At 42.5% G+C, this 26,162-nt stretch overlaps 1 protein-coding gene across 1 annotated transcript in view; it reads left to right on the top strand.

Annotated features, from left to right (window-relative positions):
• Positions 1-26,162, top strand: part of SYN3 (synapsin III) — a 189,784-nt gene that overhangs the window by 16,684 nt on the left and 146,938 nt on the right. The window contains exons 2-3 of the mRNA XM_088535308.1: positions 2,371-2,875; positions 15,529-15,586. Coding sequence (XP_088391434.1) covers positions 2,559-2,875; positions 15,529-15,586 — 375 coding nt within the window. The 5' untranslated portion in view covers positions 2,371-2,558. The remainder of the gene's footprint in view (positions 1-2,370; positions 2,876-15,528; positions 15,587-26,162) is intronic.

Below are 26,162 nucleotides of genomic sequence, written 5' to 3' on the forward strand. Positions count from 1 at the left end.
GGCCCAGGTTCCCTCCTGTGGCTGTGAGCTGCCACAGCAGGAAGCGGCAGGTCTCTGAGGAATCTCTGCAAAGCATGCAAGGGCCAGGCTAGCAGCACTGGAACAGCTCTTTTTGGTACAGGTGCCAGGGTCATGCTTACATTCCTGCCCTTGCCAGCTAATGCCAAAGTAGAGTGTGTATAATTGCTGTATGGTGTAATTGGGCAGGCATCTGGAGATGTTCTGACACTGCACAGATCTTAGCTGCTCCTCTTAGCCAGGGCAAAACCTGTTCCTGAGTGCTCTGTCCTTACAGTGTGTGTGTGTGGAGAGATGGGGATTCTTATTTGTGTTATGCAAGGTAAAGACCACAGTAGAGCATGGCAGCAGAAGATGATGCAGTGCCTTTGCACTGAGCCAGTGGTATATAAGACCCTCCAAGCCTTCATAGGCTCTGCCACTGGTCATCCCAAGCAGATAACAGTGGATGGCTCCACACTAGCACTTGTAACACCACTGGTGCTTGTGGTTCCCACAGCGTTAAGGCATAAGTAGGCCAAGTGCTACGTGGAAATATTTATGAGATGAGTAGCTGGGTAATAACTCTCAGATGATATGCTATCTACATTTTGGAAGGGTTGGTTGCTGCGTAGCTAAGCACAGCTACTCTAGCACTTACTGGTTTGTGCGTTTGCTGACTTTGTTTGGTTTCAGAGCTCTCCAGATGAGGCGGGAAGTCAGCACAATGCCTCGAGATATGTTATCTGCTGTAAATGTGGCAGGAAGTCATTAAAGATTTCCTCAGCTAGTCCCTGGGAAAAGACTAGCTCCAGCCTCTGGCAAAGTTAGAGGGCTAGCGCTGCCAGGGCTGGGAATCAAAAGAAAAATCATTCTAATAAGCAGATGTGCTGGCAAGTTCAGGAGGAAGTCTTCTGCGCCAGGCTGCTCCAGTGCCCATCGGGTCAGGAAGGTGATGGATGACAAAATTCGGGGGACATGCACCAAGGGGTGTTTGTAGCTCACTCCCTCTGGCCAGGCTTGTTTGAGCCTTCCTAAGGCTCTAGGCGTTTGAGAGAGATGCCTCTGGTCTGAGTCCTTTGTCTCTAAAGCTTTGTAAATTCCTATTGTTGGAATTAAATGGCATTACTTGGTTGCTGCATAAACTCTGAGCCATAGCTCCAGGAAGAGAGATTCACAGAAGCCAAACTTCTTTGGATCAACAGGGAAAAGAGATATTCCTGCTGAGAGAAGGCAATTGGAGACCTGGGGCAAGAGTGCAAACAGTGAGGGATCCCACACCAGGCAGGTCAATTCAGGGAAGCCTAGCGTGTACAGGGGTTCAATCAAAAAGATCTGAGAGGGCACAAGGACGTGATTTAAACACAAAATCAGGAATTTGTTTGACTAGTCTCACTTGGCCTATGAGAATATTCTTACTTCTATTATTCCAGATATGTTAATTTTCTACTTTTTTTTTTTTTCCCCTCCTGAATCCTGTCCGCTACCCTCTGGTCAAGACCCAAAGGCTATCTCGGCCAGGAAACCATCCTGGGGAACTTCTGTAGAAATCTCACTATTGGGCTATGTGTCTACAGATGCAAAATAAACAAACAAGAATAACTATAGTAATGTGAGATTATCTAAAGGGTGAAAAACTTAGTGTTCAACCTTGATCCTACAAGAATAATAATAAAAAGGAAAATCTAGGCAGCTAAACCTATAAAATCAGGTAGTCTGATATGTCTAGCCACCACCACCGACTTTCTGGCTCAGAATGTAATTTGAGTGCAAAAACCAGCAGGTGCAGAAGTGAGTAGTTTGAAGCTTTCACTGAACTTGATTAAGACATGTAGGAGGATTTTCCACTAGCTGCTTTTATGGCTAATTCAGCTTAGGATGTTTGCTTCTTAAATGCTGAGTCTTGCTTACAAAGCTGCAAAAGATGATGCATCTTTTTTAGCTCATTGGATCATCAGCTAGTTATTCTATCGCAAGTATAATAGGTGTATCAGAAACATCATACGCAATACCAGAAATGAGCTGGATTTGTCTCTCTTTTGGAAATTATCACTTAGAATCAGAATATTTTTTATTTCTTCCTCATGAACAGAATTATAGAAATGGCCATAAGCACACTGGGAATTTTTTCCACTTGCTTTGAATTGTTATGCTCTAAGCTAGTGTAAGCTACTGTGTCCCAGCTGGGCAATGTTCTGGGACAAGTGAAAACCATGAAGCCTATTTTGATCTGGATGTATGGTTACACCACTGTAGTATACTGCATAAAAATCATCTCTGGTCATAAAGATGCCCATTTAAATGGCCTAGACAGTTTTTCTTACATAAAGCTCATGATGTGTCACTCACATATTTGTCTTTGTCCTCCCACAGGACAGAAAGAAAATACATCTGAAAAACAAAAGTGTACTTTTCCAGCAGGATTTTAAGGGGAAAAGCCTGTCTGCCAGACTACAGTGAAGTACCCTCCAGGCTCCACGCGCACCGACATATTCCCCTGGATCAGTAACACTGCTGGTTAGTCTTGCTCTTACTGAGAAGGCTCACACACAACTTCAACAATGAATTTCCTCCGAAGGCGTCTCTCAGACAGTAGTTTTGTGGCAAATTTGCCCAATGGCTACATGATGGACCTGCAGCGCCCTGACAACTCCACTAGCTCTCCAGCTTCTCCTGCCATGGAGAGAAAGCACCCGCAGCCACCGCAGCCATCCCACTCTTCCTCTCCTGGCACCAGCATCTTCAGCTCCATCTCTAGCGCCATGAAGCAAACCACACAAGCTGCCGCAGGGCTAATCGATCATTCGGCCAGCCCCACACCACCCGTGGCCCAGAAACCAAAGATCCTCTTGGTGATCGATGATGCACACACAGACTGGTAAGTCACCGCAGTCCTGCCTGCCACCCTCATCTCCACCAAGCTTGGGGGAGGAGAGGGATCAGGAGGCACAAGCAGTCTTTAGGGGAGTGCACAGATGCTTTCACATCCAGATCACCAGCTCTGGCCCCAGACTGGTTTCTGTTCAGACCCCTGTAAATGTCGGAGTAGGTTTGATCTTGCTGGAAAAAAAATGTCTGTTTGGCACTGATTGACAAATTCCTCGACAGCCTCATATGTACATGAACATACATAGAGCATTCACAGCTCAGGAGACTTAGCAGAGCTGTCACAACTGAAATGGTCCTAAGAGATCGTGGCTGAAGTTGTGTTAATGACATACTGCAGAAGCTCATGGAGACGCATAGATGTCTATGTTGGCTCTGTAAATGAAAAGGGACTCTGCAGTTCTTTTTCTCCTGAGCTTTTCCCAGTATGCATATTTATACACAAATTAATGAAAAATAACCCAAGCATTATATCACTAATAATAATGACTTGAACTCATAAGCAGAACATGAGCTGAGCCCTTTAACTGCAAATCATACTGGCTATCGGCAAAAGGCTCTGGAGCTCAGCTGAGCCTTGAGTTTGTCTTTTTTGAACAGCTCTCTGTTTAGAAACAGAGTCTGGTAGTTTGTTTGTTGTGAGATTTGACAGCAGAGGACCATTTCTAAAAGCCTTGTAGGACAACTGAAGTTTTCAAAAATACAGAAGTGACCTACAGCCTGCAGCATGGTCAAAGTCAACCAATCTAGAAAGCTTTAGGCAAGCTGGACAAGTGACCTATTTTAGAGAATGCCCATAGCATGGGCTGAGGAGACACCATGTTTAATCTGCCAGCTTGTGTCAACACAGCTGCGAGAAATTGTCACTGGCCCTCAGAGTTCAGCAAAATGGAAATGGTAGCACTGGCAAGGGGAACATACAAAAGATCTGTCAAAGTGAAAGAAAGATGGGTTACTAGGTCGTAGCTGAAGGAAGTAATTTTATTTTCCTTCTGCTCCATTCTTCTTAATAACGAATGGAGTCATTGGTCATCTTTGCCTTCCCAGGAGACTGGGAACAAGATGGGACCTGCCTCCTGGGGTATCCTCGCAAGGCAGAAGTGCTGCACTCCACTTTACTCCCTTCCCTTAGCACCCAGGGGTGCTGACACTGTACAGATAGGTCAGGTTGCTTTGGCCAGCTTGAACTGGGAGGGAGGGAAAAACATGAAGGAAAACTGTGGGATTCTTTTTTTTTTTTTTTTTTTCCAAAGGAAAAGCAACTATTTTAACCGGATGGGGAAGTCACTAGTAAGATGATCAATGCATCATATGCTCCATCAGCCTAGTATCTTTTGTCAGAGCAGCAGTGTCCTAGAAAAGATCAGCTAAAGCAGTGTGGATTGAAGAGCCCCCAGCTGAACCCTGTCCTGGCTGTACCTGCACATCCTACAGCAAGCGGGTGCTCACTGACCCCTGCCTCCGCTTTACTTTTTTGCAGTTCCTTGAAGATGCTGCCAGGTGGCAGTCCCTTAACACAGCATCCTCCTGCTGGGAAAGGGGAGAGGCTCCAGTGCACAGCTCCAGTGTCTGGGTCTCAGCCAGCATTACTTAGACCAAACACTGTAATCAGAGAGAAAAGCACTAGCTCAAAGGCCAGTCTGGTTTTTTCTTGAGATTAATGGTGACTGGGCAGGAGGGGCAAGGACATGCAGGGTTTGGAGTCTCTTGCAGCACTTCCATGATTTAACATACATACTGCCTTGAAATCCTTGCCTTTATATGTCCCAGCTGCTGTTCTGTCATGCAGACTTCATGGTGTGTGAACTGAGTTTGCCCAAGGAGCAGCAGCTGGGAGATGTAAAGATGAGGCATGGCTTTTCGTGCTGTCTTCACTCCTCAGCTTGTGTGTAAGCACTCGGCACATCCCGCTGTCTGGGCTATCCCTCTCCTATCTGTAACTCAGCAGTTTTTACATGTGACAAGGGAGACCCTTTTCACTCCTTCCAGCTCTCTGCCTCCACCCAAAGGCTTGCAAATATTAAACAATACTGTTTGCAAAGGCTCCCTGCTTTTGCTCTAAGATTTTGAGGGCACCGAACAAAACCCATGTTCACGTTCACAAGAGTGTCACAACACATGTATGATGCAGAAGACAAGGAAATAACATCACTAACCTTTGTCTACCACAGATTCCCATAGCTCCCTGTGGCACGGATGAAAACGCGTGCTTAGGTTAGAAGCAATCACAACCTGGAGACAACATGTAGTCCTTTCTGAGGAAGCATACCTGGGCAATCACTCCAGTGGGCCAGGGCTGCTACTTACCTTCTTTTTCTGAAATAGTTAACTTGACTATAAAAAATGCCCAAGGAATAACAACTGAAGAGATGCATTTGTTTTAAGAGGAGTACTCCGCAATTCTTCCTTCCCCATAACAAGTTAAACAGAATATACAACAAGGAGTAACTTGCTCACAGACCGGAAGAGCAAGAGACAGTGCAATCTGCCACTTGATTTCTCTTTTGTAAATGAAAACTTTCTCATAATTGGATATTGTAGCAATATTGCCAAGCCTAACATGAATTTATCATCACTGTTTGTATTACAGCAGGGACAAAGAGCTGCAACTACAGATTAGGACTAGGTGTTGCACAAGTGCAGGCTGAAAAGATCTAGCAACCTAAATAGGAGAGTGCTTGATGAATGTGCTTTAAAAATAGAAAGAAATGTCATTTGTCACCTTAAGGAGCTATTTGGTCTGCTGATAGCACAGTATAGCATTCAGCCTCTGCCAGGGATCTCGAGGAAGTGAAGAGCACCCATGGGAACATGTGGCCTATCCTCCTCTGTAAAATCCCTGCCACTCCTGACACGAAGTATGCGCTGCTTGATTCCAAAGACAAAATACCATGAAAATAATGTGAGCCCTACACAACATAATCAGCTGCTTTCTGCATTAGCAGAAGTAAAATAAAGGTGCATTCTATTAAAAGCAAAGGAACTGACCCAGCTTTTTGTTAAGCTAGCAATATTTGACAAATTTTCCATTTTTCTGCAAGACCTCGCTCTAGCACATTTCATAGAAGCATGCAGTCAATCTGCCACATACAGGATGTGCACCAGAGGAAAACCCTCTCACTACAGCTCCTTCGTTCCCTTGTCTTAGACCAGCAGCCTGCTGAGGTGAATATATCGGTGCATTCTCACATTAAAGAAAAAGCTTGGTCTTTCTCCTGTCATTAGTGGTGCAGAACAAGGCAGGTCCTCACGGGGCCACAAGACAGGCCATGGCAGAACTCCATGTAACAGCCGAGCAGCCAGCTCCAGCACCCTGACCTCATCCAGGAGGAAAACATCCCACCGCTGGCAGCCTTCTTGCCCAGAGCACTGCTAAGTCAAATCATGCTCTTGCTGGGCTGAATTTCTCAGCAGATCAAATAGGATTTGGAACTGCAAATTGTTAACCCCCATCATCTGCAAAAGAGCTCGGCTTTCAAGCCTAATGCTCCTGGTTTAAACCACGTATTTGAGAAGTGATCATGCGTAGCCTAGGCTCCCAGTAACGCCACATGCTAAAAACATTGTGTTTTGGATCAGACAGAGCTACAAAGCCCTTAGATAGTTGCATCTGCTAACTACCTCATGTCATTTTCAGAGTTATTGGTGTGTTTTGCCCAATTTTGAGGTTCTTTCAAATGCTATCAGTGTTATATGTTGCCTTGCACAAAATGCATGTGCTTCAGGCAAATTAGGGCTGTGCCATGCTCCACTATGGAGATTTTAAAAGAGAGAAAATTGCACTGCTGTTTTCTCACTTTATAGCTAAAGCTGAGTAAACATAGTGTCTACAACAGTACCAGAAATGAAGGAAGAGAAAAAATATGATTAATACTTAATGAAATCCTCCTAAAAGCGTGTAAAATAGTTCTTTGTCTCATAATTTTGATGCAATTATGGACTGACCTGACAGGATTACCATGTTTCACTGCAGGGAGAAAGTAGTCCACTCTTTCTTATTAAAATAAAACAAGTTTTACTTTTGACAATATTGAGCCTTAAAGATGTATTTGTCAAAAAATGTCTCTGGTGAAATATTAATATTGAATTCAGTCTAATACTGAATTTCACTAATTTAGGGTTTTTCAAAGCCCTACTTTATTCTCAAAGAATTGCTTTTCAAAAACACTCTTCAAATATCATAAATTATTTCATACTTTCAGTAGATTGAAGATGATTTACTAAGGCTCACATTCATAGACCTAATTCATTGAAATAAAATGGAAAGAGACTGACTAGCTTTTGGATTTGAACTTAATTATCCAGAGTGGATGCTTCAGATTTGTCCTCAAGAGTCTGCAGGTTAAAATGCAAAGTTTTGTCTGTGTTTTCTGATAAGAAGACAAAAAAACACCCAATATGGCAGTAACTGACAATAAATAATTATGAGCTAGCTTTTATTACACAGGGGGTGACATTCTTAGGTTTCAGAAATTCTATGACATTATGCAGCTTTAATTTGGAAAACTTGCAAGGGAAATTTATGTTTTCACAAATCTGTCATTAAAACATACATTTTTTTTATTTACTGTGTCTAGCCAGGACTGAATATTTCTGTGAGTTAGGGACAAAGTTCCAGTCTGGGAAAAAGGCAGACACATTTGTGTCTTGGAGTGTGTGTGTATATAAAACAAAATAGATGCTTGGAAGAAGCAAGAAGGTTTTGAGAATTAGCCATATTCCCTAATATAGGAATAGGGGGTAAGAAGGAGGTAAGTCTGTCAGAGGTACTCAGTAAGCTGCATTTATCACATAGTTCTTCGGTCTGTTTTAGGTATATTACCATCATGTCTGTCTGTATTTTTGTCCTGTGTATGTAAAGCAACTTGGGATCTAGTCCTGAATGAAAGGTGATACAGAAATGTAAAGGATTAGTATCATTACAAAAATAGACACAAGGAATATGGAAAACATTCCTCACCAGGTTATAAATATGTTAATGCAAGTCAATTCTGGGACCTTAATTACTTTACCAGAGTTCCTATAAATGCATAGAATTTAACCTCAGAATGTCCTGTCTAGTCCTGTACATATTAAAAAAAAATCCTCAGATGTATTTCTCAAGGCTTGAGCCAGATTGCTTTTGTATGAAAGCCAACAACCTTGCCTCAGTGTTGGTTTAAGTTAGCCTGGTTCCCTTGCTCCTAAAGTTCAGAGAGGTTAGAAGTGGGCTTCTATTCACAAGAGTAACTGGAATAAAACATTGCACAATCTTCAACAAAATGATACCTCTTGCATACAGCTCCGGGCCATACCATCTAGATTTAGCAACACGGAAATGTTCCATAAATATACTATTTCAAATAATATGCAAAATAAAATTGAAGCCTCGTATCATACCGTAGCTCTGAAGCTAACTTAAAGATCCCCCTCAAGCTCTTTGTGGCAAGGAGGAATGTGACTGCACATCGACCCTTGAGAGAGCATATTGGGAGAGTGTGGGGGGGAAATCAGACCTACAGCAAAGTGTCCTTCCTACCCTGGCAGCTCAGGGAAACATAAAAAGCAGTGTCTCAAAGCAAAAGCATTTCATTAACTCGTGCTTCTCCTCTTGAGGAATCACTTTGAATATCCCCGTTTCATTAGCAGGAGGTGGTGCAGGAAGGAGAGCAGCCTCTGAGATGCCTGGAGGCAGGTATTATATGGGACTCTGTAGTTCTTTCAATAGAAACAGCAGCCTGAATGGTTGCGCATCTGCAATTATTAAACTGCTAGTGCCTTGCCAAACCAGGTCTCCCTTGAAAACAGACCTTCAGTTCCATTCATCAACTTCTAGCCCTAAAAGAAAGGGACAACTCACAAAAGAAGTTTGTTTTTTTTTTAAAAAAAAAAAAAAGCCCACCTTCTTCCTTCCTGTCCTAAAGCTTCCCATTCTGTGTGTGTCCAGGCCAGGAAAATCCTTCAGCCTTGAAGAGTGGGACCTAGGGCCTTCATAAAGGACTTTACCACAAATATTTCCTTTATCCCCCCAAAAATACCACCATCACAGAACCAATACAAGCCCCTTCAGGAGAGAAGACAGAGACATTTCTATTGCTGGTTTGATCCTGTAACTAGTAACACTTCAGGGGTGCTCTTACAGTAATCAGAGCAGGTTTGGCCTTGTGGTTGTTACAAGAAGGGAACAAAGGAAATCTGTTCCCATGGTCTCACCACCTGACCTCGGACACTGAGGACATATCTGCAGCATAGCCGATCTGCTTCTGGATTAGGTATCCCAGAAAGCAAGGTGGTGAGAGCGCTGTGATCAAGCTCATCTAACCCTTGGAGAAACAGGGCTGAGAAGAACTACACCACATCCCAGGGCTGGAGCTGGTATTTCTGTGGTGTTTGTGATGAAATGTCACTGTATTTGGAGCTACCTTCTGTACTGATGCAAACCATCTACCTCTGTATGCCTCTTTCTGTAAAGTAGGAATACCATTTCCTCCTGTTGCATCTGGCCCATCTAACCTGTGGTTTGGATCTCATTTTCTGAGGTGTCAAAATGAATGCCTTTTATCAGGTGTTTATATACCATCTTTAGTACCCTGATCTCCCCTGGGGTTTCTGGTGTAGCAGGTATGGCCAAGAACCCCAGTAGCCTGCAGATCCCATCATTTGTGGAGTAACTTTTTATCCCTTAGTCACTTAGACCCTGGGCAGCCAGGGTTTGACCATCCCAGAACTCCTTACTATATATAGCTGAGAATTTCCAAACTGGAGAGAAGGGGGAAAGGGGTTGAGGACCAGCCCATAAAAGGGAAAAACCTTCCTTATTTTAACCCTGAAAAAAGAAGGGCACAAATGCATCTCTTCTCTCTCCTCCTCTCCTTAGCGCCTTTATACCATGTTGGGGGCTTGGGGGGGTCAGGGCATTCCAGAGGCTGCTCGCTAGTATCCTAGAAACTGCCTCCTTTTTCCCAGTCCCAGCCCCTTTTATGAAGGAGACAATGCGGACATACAGTGAGTGCCTTGTGCATCACTTGGGCCCCCGGCCCTTAGACAAAGGGATTCTTTACAGTGGCCCCCTGTGCTCCACGGGTTCCCCCCACACCCAATCCAGAGGGCTTCAGCCTGGCATTTTCTAGAGTGATCCAGAAAATAACGGCATGCCCTATTTCTGCAAGGGTCTTGAGAGAAATATTTATAATTTGATTCCAGGGAAATAATTCAGACGATTCTACAAATTAACCATTGGTCTCTGTTCATTTCTTTACTCACTTCATCCCTTCACCACTTCTCTACCTCTTTCTTGCTTCTACTATGAGTTGACTACCATGAGACTTGCGCATTCGCCTTCTCCTTGACATGTTTTCTTTTTTTTTTCTGGCACCTCCACAGGGTGGGAAAGGCTGCCTGAAGTTCCAGATAAGAAGCAGGCACCTTCCAAAGTGTGGTTTTGTTTGGTTGTTTTGTCTTGATCCCAAGACACTAACGTGGTCAGAGGACTCAGAGGCCTGTGCCGTTATGACATCCCAGTGCCCTCTTCCACATGCTCTCCTTGATAACCAGCCCATGTCTGGGGAGCAGGTGTGGTGCTTCTGTAGCTCAAGCAAACAGGGATGTCCCACTGCAGGGAGGTTATGCTCAGGCCTAAAGCTGTCCTTTTTGTCCTGATTTGCCCCCTGGAAGACCAGCATCTCTAACTCATTTGTTATTTGGTAAGAACAACGCAGATAATATTCCATGAGACAATCGCTCTGAATTAGGGAATCAAATAAGAGCAATGAGTTGGGATCCTCCCTCTGTTTTCACCTGGGGAAGAAAAACTTGGCTTCCAACGAAATAAAGTGCCAATCTAGGCATGTCTCAGACTGGCTGCTAATATGTCTGCATTTAGCCGCATGGGCTGGTGTGGAGCCACCAACCTTTGAGCATCCAAGATGAGACCCCATGGCCCATCCATGACATTGGTGAGTCTGCTAAGAGGGCAGCTGCCACCTGACGACAGCTCTCCCGTGCAGAGCTGAGATAACAGCCACTGCATTGCTCAGAGACACACCAGCCATTGATACGTCAGCCGCACTGAGATCTTCTACAGGAAGTTTTGAACTGTATTTCCTTGAGCTATAAGCCATGTCACAGGATGTCCTGAAGAAAGTCCCGCAAATTTTGTACTGCTCTCTTCAACACTGCAAAATGCGTCATAACCTTTTTTTCATTCAGTTATTGGACCCATGGGAGCAACACTAAGCTTTTGAACCAGTATCTTCCTCCAGTCCCTCATGATTCACTTTGCAATCTCTTACCCCTCCTGGTACTTTTATGCTGAGATGCTGAGATGATAAAGCAAGAAGTCTGCAACCTTCCTTACAAAGAGTCCTGGCTGGTGGCCCTTCACATAAGGATGAGCTCCTTGAGCATCTTCTCCAGCTAATGCTTAATGCCCAAGTCTTTCTCTACGCCTCCCTGTGAAGAACAATCTGCAGCCTGGTAAAAATTGTGCATTTCTCTGCCACATCCCTCATGTCCTTATACCCCACAGACCCTTAGGGAAACACAGAAGCACCTTTCATATGCTTCTTTGCACTGAGAGGGGAAAAAAGCAGGGTTGGCAAAGTGAGCAAATAACTCCAGGGGAGACTCTACAGTCTCTGTGCAATTCACACATCCTCAAATTCCTACACTAAGCATGCGCATTGACTGAGAAGACTACACTTATTGAACCTATTTTTGTTCTAAGGCAGAAAGAGAAGAAGGTAGATTAACCCGTTATACAATGTCCTTTGATTGACAGAGAGGAATTGCAAGCTGCAAAGTCACTTATCGTGACTTTTCTGTACTCCTCCAACAAAAGTAACTCATGATTCTTGCCACTGCAAAAATGCCATCTTTTATGTAGGTGATTCAAGGTGAATTGGTCAAAACTACCTTTTTTTCCCCACCTCCACGTCTGGAGGATACACTCAAGAATACACTCTGTATTCAATAAAAAATAGGGGATATGCTTCCTCTAGCTACACTCACTGTGGCAGACTGGGGGCTGTTCCATGGCAGCTCTGGAAAACAAGCTTTTATTTTTTCCAAATTACTTCATAAAAAGAGGCATCAGATTTCCTGTGGCCCTGTAATCATATCAGGGCTGAAGCAAAAAGCAGAAGTTATGTTTTCCTGATGATGTCTGATGATGTCTTTGCACCCAGAATATATATGCCTTTCCAGAAAATGCAGCTCCCTCATCATTCAGAGAGACCAGTCCAAACCAAACCTTTCTCTTTGAAAGCAGGGACAGACATTTGGTTGCTTATTATGGCACTGCCTCTCCTTCAGCCAGTGTGGCCACATTTAAACTCATTCCCTAGCCCTGTAAATCCCACCCAAGAACTTGTTCTTAAGCATATCCCTGCAGTTCTCTTCAGTCAAAATATGTTTACATGCTAATTTACTGAGATCACAGCAAGCACACCACCCCATCTACACCCTGCGTAATCAAATTATAACACTATGTTCTTGGGGGCTGAACATCTGGCATGTTTTAAAATAAAGAACTGGCCAGGCTAGCAGTGGTCAGCACCATAACACAGCCAGGAGTGGGGGTGGATTAAATTGGCCAGAGCCTAGCTCAGTGTCCTCAGGCTCTTTTTGGGATTGCTGGGGATGCAATTTCTGCCTCCTGGAGCTGATGAGCCACACTTGACTATGTTGGGAGGTCAAGGGGAGACACTTCTGAGGCTCTCCAGAAAGCTCCTTCACTGGTCTTCTGGGTGAAACACCTGGCTGCAATGCAAGTTGCCTAGATAACGCCCCAGCAAATCATTTATGTGTAGATGTTCAAAAGAACAGGGCACCTAGAATCTCACATTGTTTTTGGAGAGAGAATATTCACTAATGTCTGGCATGCTGTCCCATATCCGGAAACCTCAATCTCTTTTTATTCTTTTTCCTGCATCCTCATCAGAGCAGTGTGCTCTTCCTTTCCTCTATCCTGTGTTTGCTGTGCTCTTTTCGGGACCCGAAGCCATTTCACATGCCATATAAAAGCTTCTTTTTGGCCACCAATGCATTGTGATGTTTCTGCAGCATCACTAATGATTCTGCAGTTTCCTTGAAATTTCAGCAGTTCTAGGATGAGGCTAAAGCCATCTTTTAATCTCGGTATGATAGTCTTTAGTGCCCAGGGGCTCAGAAACACCAGGTGTGAATTGAAAACATCACTCCATCCATTTCAGAGATGTTTCAGTAAGAAGTATTTCATTCTTACCTTGGACCTTGTCAAAACGATGGGCTGACCAAAACATTTGGGTGAAAATTACTTAGCACCTGTATTCTGCAGAGATACCCAGAGCACGTTAACCCTGTCCCCAGGGGCTGTCTTTAAAAGAAAGTTATATATTGGGCCATTCAAAGAACACTATCTGAGAGATGAGGATGAGGCAGATTGCATGGAAACAGGGCTAAGAAGAGTTGTCTAACTCGAGGTGCTCTGCTCTGATGACTCTGTGTGACTATCTGCAAACACAGACAGTCTTGTAGAATTTGTAGAGAGAAGTTTTTGATCATATGGAGGTTAATTTCCCGGGCTATGCAGTGGAAGCCTCTTCCCTCTATCTTTACTGGGCTGCAGACTGTGGTTAATCACACTTCATTACAAGCTGAAGTAAAGCAGCACCAAGGACTTTGAAACCAGCTGGTCAGTACAGAGGAGAGGCCATGGAGGGAGGAAGTGTATTTCATAAATGCTGGTAAGGACTATACATTATGAGTGCACTGGGAATAAAAACAAGCTTGTACCAGTGCATACAGTGCCTCAAATTTCAGACCAGTTCCTGTGGGCCCACTTAAAGCTTATTCCAGTTTTTGAGAGGTTGCTCATTCCAGTAATATTCCCTATGTTTAATAGTGAAGAATGTTGCCAGATCCAGTAATGTCTCTAGAAATACGATGGAGTTATTAAGTGTAGTTGGTGTTCCTGTTTATTGTTAGAGGCGTGATTTCTCAGCTTGTCTGCTGAGTTTCTTTTTTTCATGCAACACTCAGAGAAGCAAAAGATGGCCAGAGCTCTGCTTTTTATACTGGACAAGAGGTTTCAAGCCACTGGGTGTAGGTCACACCTGGCTTTTCCACTGTCCTGCATTAACTTCTCTTCAGAAGTCTTATTAGCACCATGCTAATGGATGGGCTGCCTGAGATGGGAAGTGTAATACGGCCCTCAGATACCCTCATTACAGACAAGCAGAAAGTTTTGACATTTTTTATGTCTTTTTTCTTTTTTAATAAAGCAAAGACTTTTGACTTGGACTTGGTTTCAAGCCAATATCCCTGAACAAAAACTGTTTTATTTATTTTTCACATGGCTGGAGGAGGGGAGCATTCAGCTGAAAACTGGTGTGTGCGTTGTTGTTTTTTCTAGAACTATGAGGAAAAATGCCTCTCTACTGTCTCTCCTTTTTTATTGGAACAAATAGACACATAGTAAAAATGTGAGCCAGCTTCTTTTTCGCTAATACTATAAAATAGGGAGCAAAGCCAGCTTCCCCTCATTTTCCTTTACTTCTTTCTTCTGGCCTATCTTTGCCAAATGGAAACAGGATTCAGAGAATTACTTTATTTCTGGAAATAGTTCTTGCAGGGCTTAACTGTGTTTTCAATGCTTTCCAAATAGAAGTGCTTTTTGGGATCTAGATGATTTTCCTGAAATTTTCAATACAGAAAAATGAGGAGGGGAACTGAAAAAATAGTCTAAATTCATGCTTTCTGTTACATGTATTCTGTCTTCTCTGATGTTTATTTGATGAGGAGAAGAGTTGGGAAGAATAGCCACAAGAGTAATTGAATTGGCAATTGCCCTTGTTATTAATCACAATAAAGAGCGTAAAATACAAATTAAAAAAAAAAAGAAAAAGAAAAAAGAAAAAGAAAAACTAGAATTACCCGCCATTTTTCCTATATCTTCTCCAGCACTACTATCAGTCTTCCTGTTCCATAAGTGACCCATCGCCCTGCAAGTGCTCTGTTGTGTATGTAGTTCACACAGCTAGGAGCAGAGGTAATGGAAGATATAACAAAAGATTTTTTCCCATGAACCATTCAGTTCTGAAATAACTGTAGTTTCTCAGTTCAGGAGATGAGAACCTTCACTAGTGACACTGTGGAGCTAAATATGCTGTTTCTCTAAATTAGTATCAGAAAGACAACCAGAAAGGAAAAGCAGCTCTGTAGAGAGAGAAAGAAAGAGAGAAGGCTTTGCAAGTATTTCAGCTGTGTTGATAAACGTCTTTATTTGGCATAATAAAAAAAAAAAGTTGTTTCTGATGCCTTGGCATAGAATAAAACTGCTCTCCTTCTTTTTCCAGGATAAAGATTGGGTATTAAATGAGATTTAGTAAGGTTTCATCATTGATTAGAATTGTTGCTCTGGAAAAGATTAGGAGAACATTTGTTTTTCACTTTGAAAATAAAATTAAAAAGTCAGAAGCCTTGTAGGAACTTTCCAATGTGGTTTTCATCTGGTTTGGCAGGTTCCTCCTGAAGAACAGAAAGCTGAGAGAAGATGGGAATTAGGAAAACATGCTGTGACCCCAATAGAAATTCTTCAGCAAAAAGGCAAATGAAGAAGCAAAACAGTACATAATGAAAACCAAAAATCTTCTTTGACCATGTTCATCTATCTTCTTTCTTCTGCAGGGCCAAGTACTTCCAGGGGAAGAAGGTGAATGGAGAATTTGATATCCGAGTGGAACAGGTCAGTGATAACTGAACTCTGCTGTAGGAAATACATGTGGATAGGACTGAGGTCTCAATCATACATAAACTGGATATCCTTCAAGAGAAAAGAACTAGGGAGGAATTTTAAATCATGTCTGTTTTATAGAATTATGAAAGCCATAAATGAAAATAGCCTATAGGGCCATCCCTTCCTGCCCAATGCCTTTGCAGAATCTGTCTCTATCTCACCTTGAAATAAAATCTGCAGTTCTAGTAATGGGATCATTATATCGTCCATAGTGCAACTACTTCATAACCCCATATTTGTACCCTCAAATGTGCAAAGCCTGTGCGTGCAGGCCATGTTATGTTCCACATGCAAGCTGTATGTCTGGTGACTTATCCTGCTTTGAGCCTAAATCCTCTGGTTTCAGTATACAGAGTATATATAAGTATACAATATTCTCATGGCAAAAGATTCTGTATCTGTTGAAGAACCATAGGAGCAGTAAGGAGTCTCCTGTCCTATCCTCTGCTTCCAAACTGTTGTGCTCTGCCGGAGGTTGGACCAGTTCCTGGTTTATCAGTTCCTCTATTAGCACTTATTTCATTTGTAAACTCTTTATGATGGGGACTGTTCCCTCCTCTCTGTTTTGGAGAAGTTCATACTAAAATGAAATCCCAGTATAGACTGAGGCTTTTGGATACTATTGTCGTAGTAGAAACGATTGCAAGTCACAAAATGTGTAGACACATTTGAAAGTGTCTAACTCGAAAGCAGACATAAGAGTGGAGAGGTGAAGGGGTGAAACCTGATGGTCTTGAAGGAATTGCATGCTTGTTTTCAACCCAGCAAGCTCATCTTAAACCGGGTTGAATGACCTGATGTTGCCTGTCTTTATAAAGTTGATGACTCTGTATCTTGTGTGTATGTGTGCATGTGTATAAATATATTAATTCGGTTGTTTTAAAGTCTTTTTCAGGACAAACTGCCCTGAACAAACTGTTCCATGTATCTTCAAAGGCGTGTTGTCTAGTTGCCTAGGACAGTACATGAGAACACGTGTTCTGATCAGAGACTGTGTCTGGGAAAAAAAAGTTATCAGGATGTGTCTTGGAACCATGATACTATGAACCCTTCATCTTCTTTGTATTGGTATCTCACATATCAGTACTTAATGGTAGTAATAAGAACAATTCTCACTTCCACCTCTTGATGGAGGTCTTTATTTTGCGAGCAAGTAAATGTCCTAAAAGAGAATGGGAAAAAAAAATCACACTTCTAACGTAAAAGGTTGGAATCATGTAACAATTTGGGGTTGAGGGGGTCTCAGGAAGTCATTAGATGGAGACCCCTGCTGAAAGCAGGGCCAGCTTCAAAGTGTCCTGTTCAAAACAAACTGCTGTTCCTGATGGCATCCTAATTCTTTCCTAAACTTCCAGTCTCTGCCTTTTCCCTCTTAGTCCTCGCCTCTTAAAAGTTATTCCTCTTCAATTTCTGATAAAGGAACTACCTCCAAGGGCGTCTGAGTGGAGGTGGGCAGAAATAGACTGGATTCCTGACAGGATTGACCAGTAATGACCCTCGTTGGTCATCTCTATGTAGCTTGTATTATTCTCCCAAAGACTTTGCCAGGGAGACCATCCCGGACCATCTCTTGAGAGTCTTCTCATAGGCTGAATGTCTATGGTTGAGAAAAGGCACCAAAATACTCCAAGCAAAGGCCGTAGAGTTCCTCTTGCAGATCCATTTAACCATTCAGAGTAGCAACTAGAGTACTGCTTGAGGGGATGAGCTGCGTACTCACAAGGAGAGTTCAGTAACAATAAATAAGGGCGCAACCTACTTCCACTTGCCCCCTTCCTGCCCCTCACATCAGGCAACTGAGCCTCCATGTAACAGGCTGGAAACTGCTCTTGACTCCACCAGACCTTGGCCACAGAAGAGATCATCACTTTCCCAGTTAGATCCCTCTCTATCAAAGGAAACACAGACACTCCTTTGTCATGGGCAGCCCTCGAATCTGACCACAGGCCCCCGTGCATGTCATTCAGGCCAAGAGACAGGCACTTCTCTCTTCAGACTCTTTGTCCTCTTGTGTTTTCACAAATCCTTTCTTCCTCGGTATTTCATGACATTTTTGCTCACTGCAGCTTCTAAGATTACCTGCAGCCTTCCTCCCCTCCTTGACATCTTCCTTTGTTACAATCCTGATTTCTAGACTTTTGTGGAACATATCCTCTGAGGATAAAGCAAACCTTCTGGACCTGAAAAATGAACATTATTCCACTGTGTCCTTGTGGAAAAATGAGGGAAATAAGCGTGCTTGCCAGCCTGATGTACATCTTTCACTTTGAGGTCTCAGATCACCATTCTTCATGACAAAGCCAGAAAAGAATCACAGGAATCGCACGTGAATTGTGCCATGCTGCCATAAAAACCTAATCTTGTTCAGTTCTAAATCAACTCTGTATCAGATCAAATCTTAATTCTTGGGCTCTGCAGTGGCTCTGAAGCCACTTGGTCTGCTCAGGAAGTCTTTTTTTTTTTTTTTTTTTTTTCAGTTTTGCATCTGTTCATGCTTCAAATATCCATTTTCCCCAACCATTTACCCCAACCATTTGTCCTAAGACAATATAGGTTGTCTTAGGATAATTTTTTATACTTTGTAAGAAAATACAGTTTTGACATGAAAAACTAAATAACAAAAATATTTGAACGGGGGAAAGTAGTGAAATAAAATATTTACATTTTTAACATTCCATAAAAATTGCCACATTTTAAAGAAGAAACTGCCTTAATTTTTCAGAGTGTGCTGATTTTATTTGCCTTTCTTCCAGGATGCCGAGTGATTGGTTTGAAATGAAAGAGCAGTTTGTTTTGTTGTTTTTTTATTATTAGTCTCTCTCTTTTTTATCTTTTTCTTTCACCTCCATGTCAGTTACATCTTCATTCTATTTTGGCAGTCTTTGGAAGAAGCAGAAAAGGAAATTAGGGATTTTTTTTTTTTTAATCCTGACATCACTCGTTTATAATGCAGTGGGAGTGCTGAAAGCAGCAGTCTCTCTTTCTCTCTCATCAGCAGGAAGCAAATTATCTAATCTGGTTATACTTCCCTACAAGGTCTCTAAGATGCCTCTTCTCCTTGGCTGTTTTCTGAGGAATGCAAGATGTCTGTGATGTGCATCGTCTTGCTTGCTCTGTCTCTCATGCACACAGCTCTGGAAGCCATTGACTGCTTTCAACTGAATTTGACAAACAGATGTTTTGAGTTGTTAAGTTTCTACAAACTCTTTCAGCAGAGGTAAATTCAGTTCTTTTTAGATGCTGGCTAATCCATGGGGAAGTTAGACAGTTAAATGCCATCCAGATGCCCAGGGAATTGCTTCCATAAGTTTTAGCTTGTATCAAAAGAGGTTTTTCTAGACTCCCGAAAAAATGTTTGCTGGTTGTTTAACACAGAAATGAACCATGTTATACCACCTCTAAGCCCCTGTTCTTCAGGTAGGTCCACTAATGCTAACACAGTGACAATAGATGCCAGCAGCATTGACTGGTGCCAGTGAACAGGTGAAAGAGTTGTCAGTGCATCTATACTCTCCAATCTGTGTTCTTTGCTATGATCCATTAAAATAAATGTGCAGGCTGACTGTTTCCACCTCTGTTTCTTCTCTTGTGATCTTTGGTGTAACACCCCAAACATTTATTAACCACTTTACAGGCTGCAGGCTTTATCTTCGCGTACACTTGATTTAAACTTATGCATGCAAATCCATTGTCACCTCCTTTGGTGAGGACACGGATGCAGAGAAAGAGGCATGGGAGCTCAGTGCCAGCATGGTAGAAAGTAAACAAGATCCTGGGAGAGAGGAGAAAAAAGAAGACTTTGGAAGTCTTCTTTGTTCACTTTGAAATGAAAGAGATAGAACCAATGCCATTGATAGCAGTAAGGGCTACCGGCTTGGGCCACAGAAAGCAGGTGATATCATTTATCACAGGGGAGTCAGGGGCAACTACAGTTCCAATGCACCCAGAGAGGATCACTGCTGCCAGAAGCATCTCATCATATGAGCTGCTCTGTTTCCATGATAGCCTCCATTTTTACCTTAGTCATATTTAGGGATTTCAGCACATCTGGGCATAACATTTGTTTCCAAAGCTACTTCTCTCTCTCATCTTAGATGTCACAAGAGTGACTGAGGAAACTCAGCCAAAACGGAGGAAATCACTAGCGCAGCGGGGTGGTAGGAGGGAGAGAGGGAATGTTACCGTTGTGTTTAGGTATGTAGTATGTCTTTCCTCTCAAGGGATAATAAACCTTTCCATCAGCATTTTTAAATAAATCTAGTGCTGGCATAAATAAAACTGATTGAAAAGCATGAGTCTGCTCTAGGATCTTAATCCCCAGAGTGAGGTACAGTGCAGGTTTATAGCTTTCTCCCTTGGCCCCTCCAGTTTATCTCTAGCTTAATCCTGGAAGAATTTTCCCAGATGGGGAAGTAAATTTGGTGTAGGTCCATTTAGCTGCCCATTCAGCACAGAAAGTAGATAAATGATATATTTGTAAACATAGGAATATTCCCATTTCAGAAAGACTTCATTTAAGACTTAATTTGACTTCACTGCAATGTAAATTTGCACAAAATATAGCTTATGTGCAAGTGCTCTCTTGAATTGGGGCCTCTTTTTTTTCTTTGGAAGGCGCTTTAGATTACATCTTCATTATTTGGATATTTTTCTACTTTAAATCCTTCTGTATGATAGTTGGTCAAAAAAAATGGAGGAAACGTGTGTCAAAAAAGTGAAAATCTGTTCAACCTACTCCCATTAAAACTCTGATGGTTCAGATCGTATTCAGTATGTTATTTTAGAAGCAGCTAGTTCCAAAAAATAATATTGTTAGTTTATTTAAAAATAAAATAGTTTTTTAGATTCTGATTCATTTCTTCATTGCTTTTATTAGCCTTATGCTTTCTGAGACTGCAGGGTATATATTTCCAGCTCTTTTCTCCAGAGACACTAAAGGTAGAAGCATTCTTTTTTAAATGAAAAGAGAAAGTTTGATTAAATAACATAACTATAAGCTTAAGCTAGAGCTAGGAGCTAACAACACTGCTTTTTGTCTTTCCTGAAATTAAATTTGCTTTATTATCTCAGTCCATCGTTCTCCTTCATTGACAACAGGGCAGGAAGCATCAGGAAATATAATATAGTAAGGAGGAGAAGGAGTTATGTCCTGGGCCTCTTGCTAGCACATATGTGCCTCTGAGGTTGCCCACCTGCCCATGTAGCTGCAATCCCACCGCCACTGATGTCAGAGGCGGGGAATGTGGTTCTATTACAGAGATGGGCAATAACATTTCTGTTTCTTCAGTTTTTGTTCAGCTGAGTTTCCAGGTGGCACAGCAGCCTCTGAGACACTTATTATTCCCTCTTTTCCATGAGCCCCTGCAACAATCACGACCTGCTTAGAAACAAAGAATCATTGATCTCTCCATCTGGGGGGGTGATAGAAACTTGGGCTTAGCAAATATTTTATGTTGCTAGAGACAGCCGGTAGTAATGCAGCACCTCTTTCCCTACCCTGTCTGCCTTGTCCCAGGCAAATATAAGTGTTGAATGTTGTGAGGGCTTTGTAGGACTCTTGAAGTTTCCGTAATGGATCACAACATGTGGCAGGTTGGCATCTCCTAGGGCTCTGGGCTTGCCCCCATGTGCATGAGGAGACGCAACGTGGCTGTATGTATGGTGGTCTTTTCCAGTCTCACACCCTGTATTCACTGAAGAGAGCATAGCAGGGAGAAGAGAGAACACAGACCTAGCAGGCAAGAACAAACCACCTTTCTCAGAGACAGTCTGCTCCCTTTGGAGTACTTTTCTTTCAGATTTTCTTTAGAGGGATTTTAATATATACAGAGACATCTTTTCTCAGTCTTGGCATTAGCTAATTAATGTTTTGCGGGAAGAAAAGGGTGAGAGAGAATTGATGACACCAGGAGGCTTGTCTAAATTTTGATTCCTGCTATTTGTCCGCCCGTCTTCCCACATTTCCTGACATGAAGAGGTGGGTCTGTCTCTCTGTCGGACATGCATTCTTCTTGTACAGCTCATTCACTTGTTCCTGCTGCCTGGTTTATTTTCAGGGAATGATTATTCAGTGAAGTCCTATGTACATGCTTCTGGAAAAGTCTTGTGGTATAGATTATGACTCCACTGGCGGCACCATCAGGAAAAAAGAGTTCCTGGCACACACACAGAATGTGATTTTAATACAAATCATGTCTTCCATTGTACTTCGCGTCCTAAAGCAGCATTTTCATGTGTGGCCTAACGTGGTCATTTCAAAAGGCTTGGTAGGCTTATGTGTGGCTGTGTGAATTAGCCTCTCATCAGTTTTATTCCTTCTATGTTTTACTTTTTTCAATAACAGCAGCAGCAGTTCTCATACAAGACTACTATTTGCTACAATTTATCACATAAAGCATTCAGAAACCACATATCAATAGTACTGAAAAAAACAGCAAGAATGATTTTTAAAAAATCACAAAGTTTCTTTTCAAAAATCTTCCTTTTTTTTCATTCTCCATTTAATCTTATGGAGTTCATGCTTGGAACTTTTGCCCGGGATCAAAAGCTTTAGAAATTTGCTTTTGCTAATGAGAGCTCTGATCTTCAGGCAGTCACTCCTTGAAGGAAAAATTATAAGACAATCCCAAATGCCCAATGCCAAACGAGAACTGACACACCAAACGGCACTCACACAGATCACGATATATGGACCTTCAGCATCAGGGCTATTGGTAGGCTAGAAGCTCATACCTTAGTTTTCAGACATGTGAAGAGCAGCAGTGGAAGCTCTCATTGGAACTACATGGCTACAATGCCCTACCAGTTGGACCTTTCCAGTTCTTTTCTCCCAAAGAGCAATCCTGATGCTGGGAACAGGCAGAGAGCAGGGTGCCTCCCCCTGGGCATGTGTCTCAGCAAAGAGAACCAGCAGAAGGAAACTATGGAGTCTGTAATCTTGAACTCTACATGCGTGTGTACACCGAGCACGTACCGTCCTAGCCATTGCATTTGTTCACATCCATATGATATGTTCAGGCTTCCACTGGGCTGGGATTAGGGATTGCTTACTCACATAGAAATGCTTGTAATGATTATAGTGAAATGTGCTGGTGGCAGCATGCAATCCTATGTCTATCAAAGTCTGTCTTTCCTTATGCGTTTAGGAAGGTCCACCAAAAACTTACCAAAAGCATAAAATTCATCAATGTGGTTTGATTAGACATTCATAATTCCTCTTCCTAAGTATCCAAACCATGACACAGACCAGCTTGTTACCCTGGCTGTATTTTCTGTACACAGTGTAGATGAAGAGACGTAGACGTGCAGAAATAATTGGCGGAGACTTTCAGGAGTAAGCGAGGAAGAACTGAGAGGCTTGGCTAGGGGATGGGTGTTTTTGCAGCATAGTTTGTTGGAAGATGAGACCAGAAACCTGGTGGGGAATCTTTGAGGAGATAGACAGTCCTTTCAAGATGGAGCTCTGAATGTGAATAAAGAATTGTGAAAGGATAGCAGTCCTCTTGTTCATTCTCTCCTTCATGATCCCAACCATTTTAATTTGCCCAGCATCACTCTTGGAATGTCAGTTCATTCCCAGAGCTCCAGAGTGACAGAGCAAGTGCAGGCTGGGGTGGGGGTGAGAAGAACACTGCAAAGCATGAGAAATGGCAAGCCCTGGACCCAGATCAGAGGTGTGAAAATGTGTGCGCGTGCAGCTGGATGGGGGAGGAGACATGTACCAGATACAGCACTTAGAATCACAGAATGGCTTGGCCTGGAAGGGATCTCTGAGGAGCCTCTTGTCCAGCCCCTGCTCAAAGTAGGGTCAGCCAGCGCAGGTTGCTTAGGGCTGTTGAATATCTTGCTTTTGAATATGTCAGGAACAGATAATCCACGGACTCTCTGGGCAACATGTTCTGGTGTTTAACCACCCTCACAGTAATTCTTTTTTTCCTTGTTTTTAAATAGCATTCCCTGTATTTCGTTTTGTGCCCATTTCTTCTTGTCCTTTCACTGGGTACCACTGAGAAGAGTTTGGCTCCATCTTCTTTATTATCCTCCATCAGACACTTACACACACACATGAATAATTAATGGAAAATGCACAAGATGGGGGAATAGAAGATAAGTTGATAGCTTGGAGAAAGCAGTGTAAGGATTTTAGTGGACCAGAATATGAATAAAAAAATGTCACGTTGCCACAAAAATAACAAAGATCATATTAGAACATAGGAACTGGAACATTATCTGTTAGGCAGGTGACCTCATACTTCCATCTTATTCAAAAATGGTCACTTCTCAGCTGAAAGACCATGGCCAGGGGCATCACAAATCAAGAAAGTTGTGGGCCCAGCAGAGATAATCCCAGTGACAGCAAGAATATTGAGCACTTTGATGGTAAACATCACCTATGAGACAATCCTATGAGAATGTCGTGGTTTTGTCTAAGTGAAAAAAAAAAAAAAAAGAGGAAGAAGGAGAGGTAAGTTCTTAAAGACAGAACTCGTTCTGTAGGAAGAAGTAATGGACAAACAAAAAGTAAGCTTAAAACTAAGGCTGGACCTGGGGAGAACTTTCCATGTTAAGACATGGCATGGCTTGCCTGGAAAGGTTCTTTATCTTTGGAAGATGCACAAAGATATGTAGCATCTCTACAGAATGGCAAAGTTCGAGTTGATCCTGCTGCAAGAGACGGACTATCTGATCTTCTGAAGTCTTTCCAACCCAATTTTATTTTATTACACAAAAAAATGATTTAAACGTAAATGCCTTCTATGAAGTATTACAGTACTGTCAAGACAGTCATTTCTTCTATTGCATGCTTTAAAATGATAAATTTCTCTTCATTTTTTTTTCAGTAAACATAAACGAAAACTCTAAAATAGCTGACCAAAATGTTCTGTGGCACCTATAGAACGTTAAGAGAAGAAACTGGGAATAAGTTAAGATTTAGTTCAAATCATCTGGAGAGGTCTGTAATTTTGAACATCTGAACTTGGTATTTTTTAAAAAGAATTGTCCTCAAAGTATCTTCGGGCATGCTCTCAAATTTGGGCCCCACAAAGATAAGTCCCACAGACTGTTACATTACTCTTGAAGGTGGATTGTATCATGTTTGTCACACATGGTTCACAGTTACCCTAATTGTTTCTGCAGCCATTGGCACCATTTCAAAGTGAGTATAAAACACCATCAGGCTAATGTAATGTCTTCTTATATTTGATGTGTCCTAATATGAATAACTCTGCAAGGCAATGGGGAGCTAGGTTCTCCTGTTTTATGCATAGGTACCTGTCACTCTATCTGCATGGGCTGCTTTCAAAGACCTCTTTGTCTGCAAGGTAAACTCAGGCTGGAGATGATCTCAGACTTGAAATCCCAGCCAAGGGAAGTCATCAGGCTACAAAACCCACAAAGTTAAAAATACAGGGAGCACTGGAAAATCAACAGGAAACAATTTCTGCTGACTGAAGTTTTCAGCTTTCTTCCAAACACCAGCCGCAGCAGCCTGTTGGATGGGACAAAGCAGCTACATGAAAGAAGCAATGGCTCTTAATTTAGTTTAAAGAAGAAGCTATCACCAGGAAATGATTAGAATTGTATACTTGGCTGTTGCTGGGATGGGGCATCGTCCTGCCTTTACCCAGTCCCACAGATGGTCTCCCTGCTTCTCTCTCTTTGCAAGGGTGCCATGGACAATTGTTGCCAAAGGGAATTTCTCCCTTTCTTCTGGCTGTTGATATTAGCAGGCCTGAAATCGGTCCTGGCAGTTGGGCATGAAGGACTTACCATCTCACAGGATTCCCAGGCCTGTAAGGATGTCAGGTTTGAACACAGCTTTGTTTGGCCTGACTGCCTTGGAGCAATGCCTGTCAGACTAACTTAGACTATAGCTGCCAGACATCAAATGAAGATTGCCCAGTTACAGCCCAGTAGAGCAAGGTATTAAGTTTTGCAGTACAAAACCAGAAACAGTTATGGAAGAAAAGCACAAAAACACAGGCTTAAGCTCTGCATATCTTGCTCTGGCTTTCACAGAGGGTGAAAGCATCCCTCAACTGCAAAAGCTGAAGGTTCCAGCTCAGGAACACTCTGCTTTCAGGTTAGGACCTCTCTGGGGCATACACAGCCAAGGAGGCTGAGAAACATCCTTTCAGGTTATAGGGCTAGACCCAGGCTATAGGGTCTCTTAACACCCCAAGTAAGCTATCAGGTTGGCATGCTATATCCTGTCTAACGTGACCTGCCCAGGGGAGCTTGCTCTTGGGAAGGCTCCTGCTGCTGAACATGTTCACTGTGGACTACCCTCTCCCTACATCACCAATGGCCTCCACTCTTTGGTAACTAAAGGTTTTTCCCATCCCATGGTCATTCCCAGTTCTCTGCTGCTGAATCTGAAATACATAAAATGCAAGTGCATTTTGGAAGAACATGTTTTCTTATCTCTCATCCAATATGGTCATTGAAGAACAGCTAATCTGAGCAGTGTGACTGTGGATGGGACAGAATTGTGCAATGTCGTAAGAAAAGCCCAATCGCACTG

The sequence above is a fragment of the Tinamus guttatus genome, unplaced genomic scaffold (assembly GCF_059628265.1).
Source record: "Tinamus guttatus ecotype Peru unplaced genomic scaffold, ASM5962826v1 Tinamus_guttatus_pri_ptg000039l, whole genome shotgun sequence".
NCBI lineage: Eukaryota > Metazoa > Chordata > Aves > Tinamiformes > Tinamidae > Tinamus > Tinamus guttatus.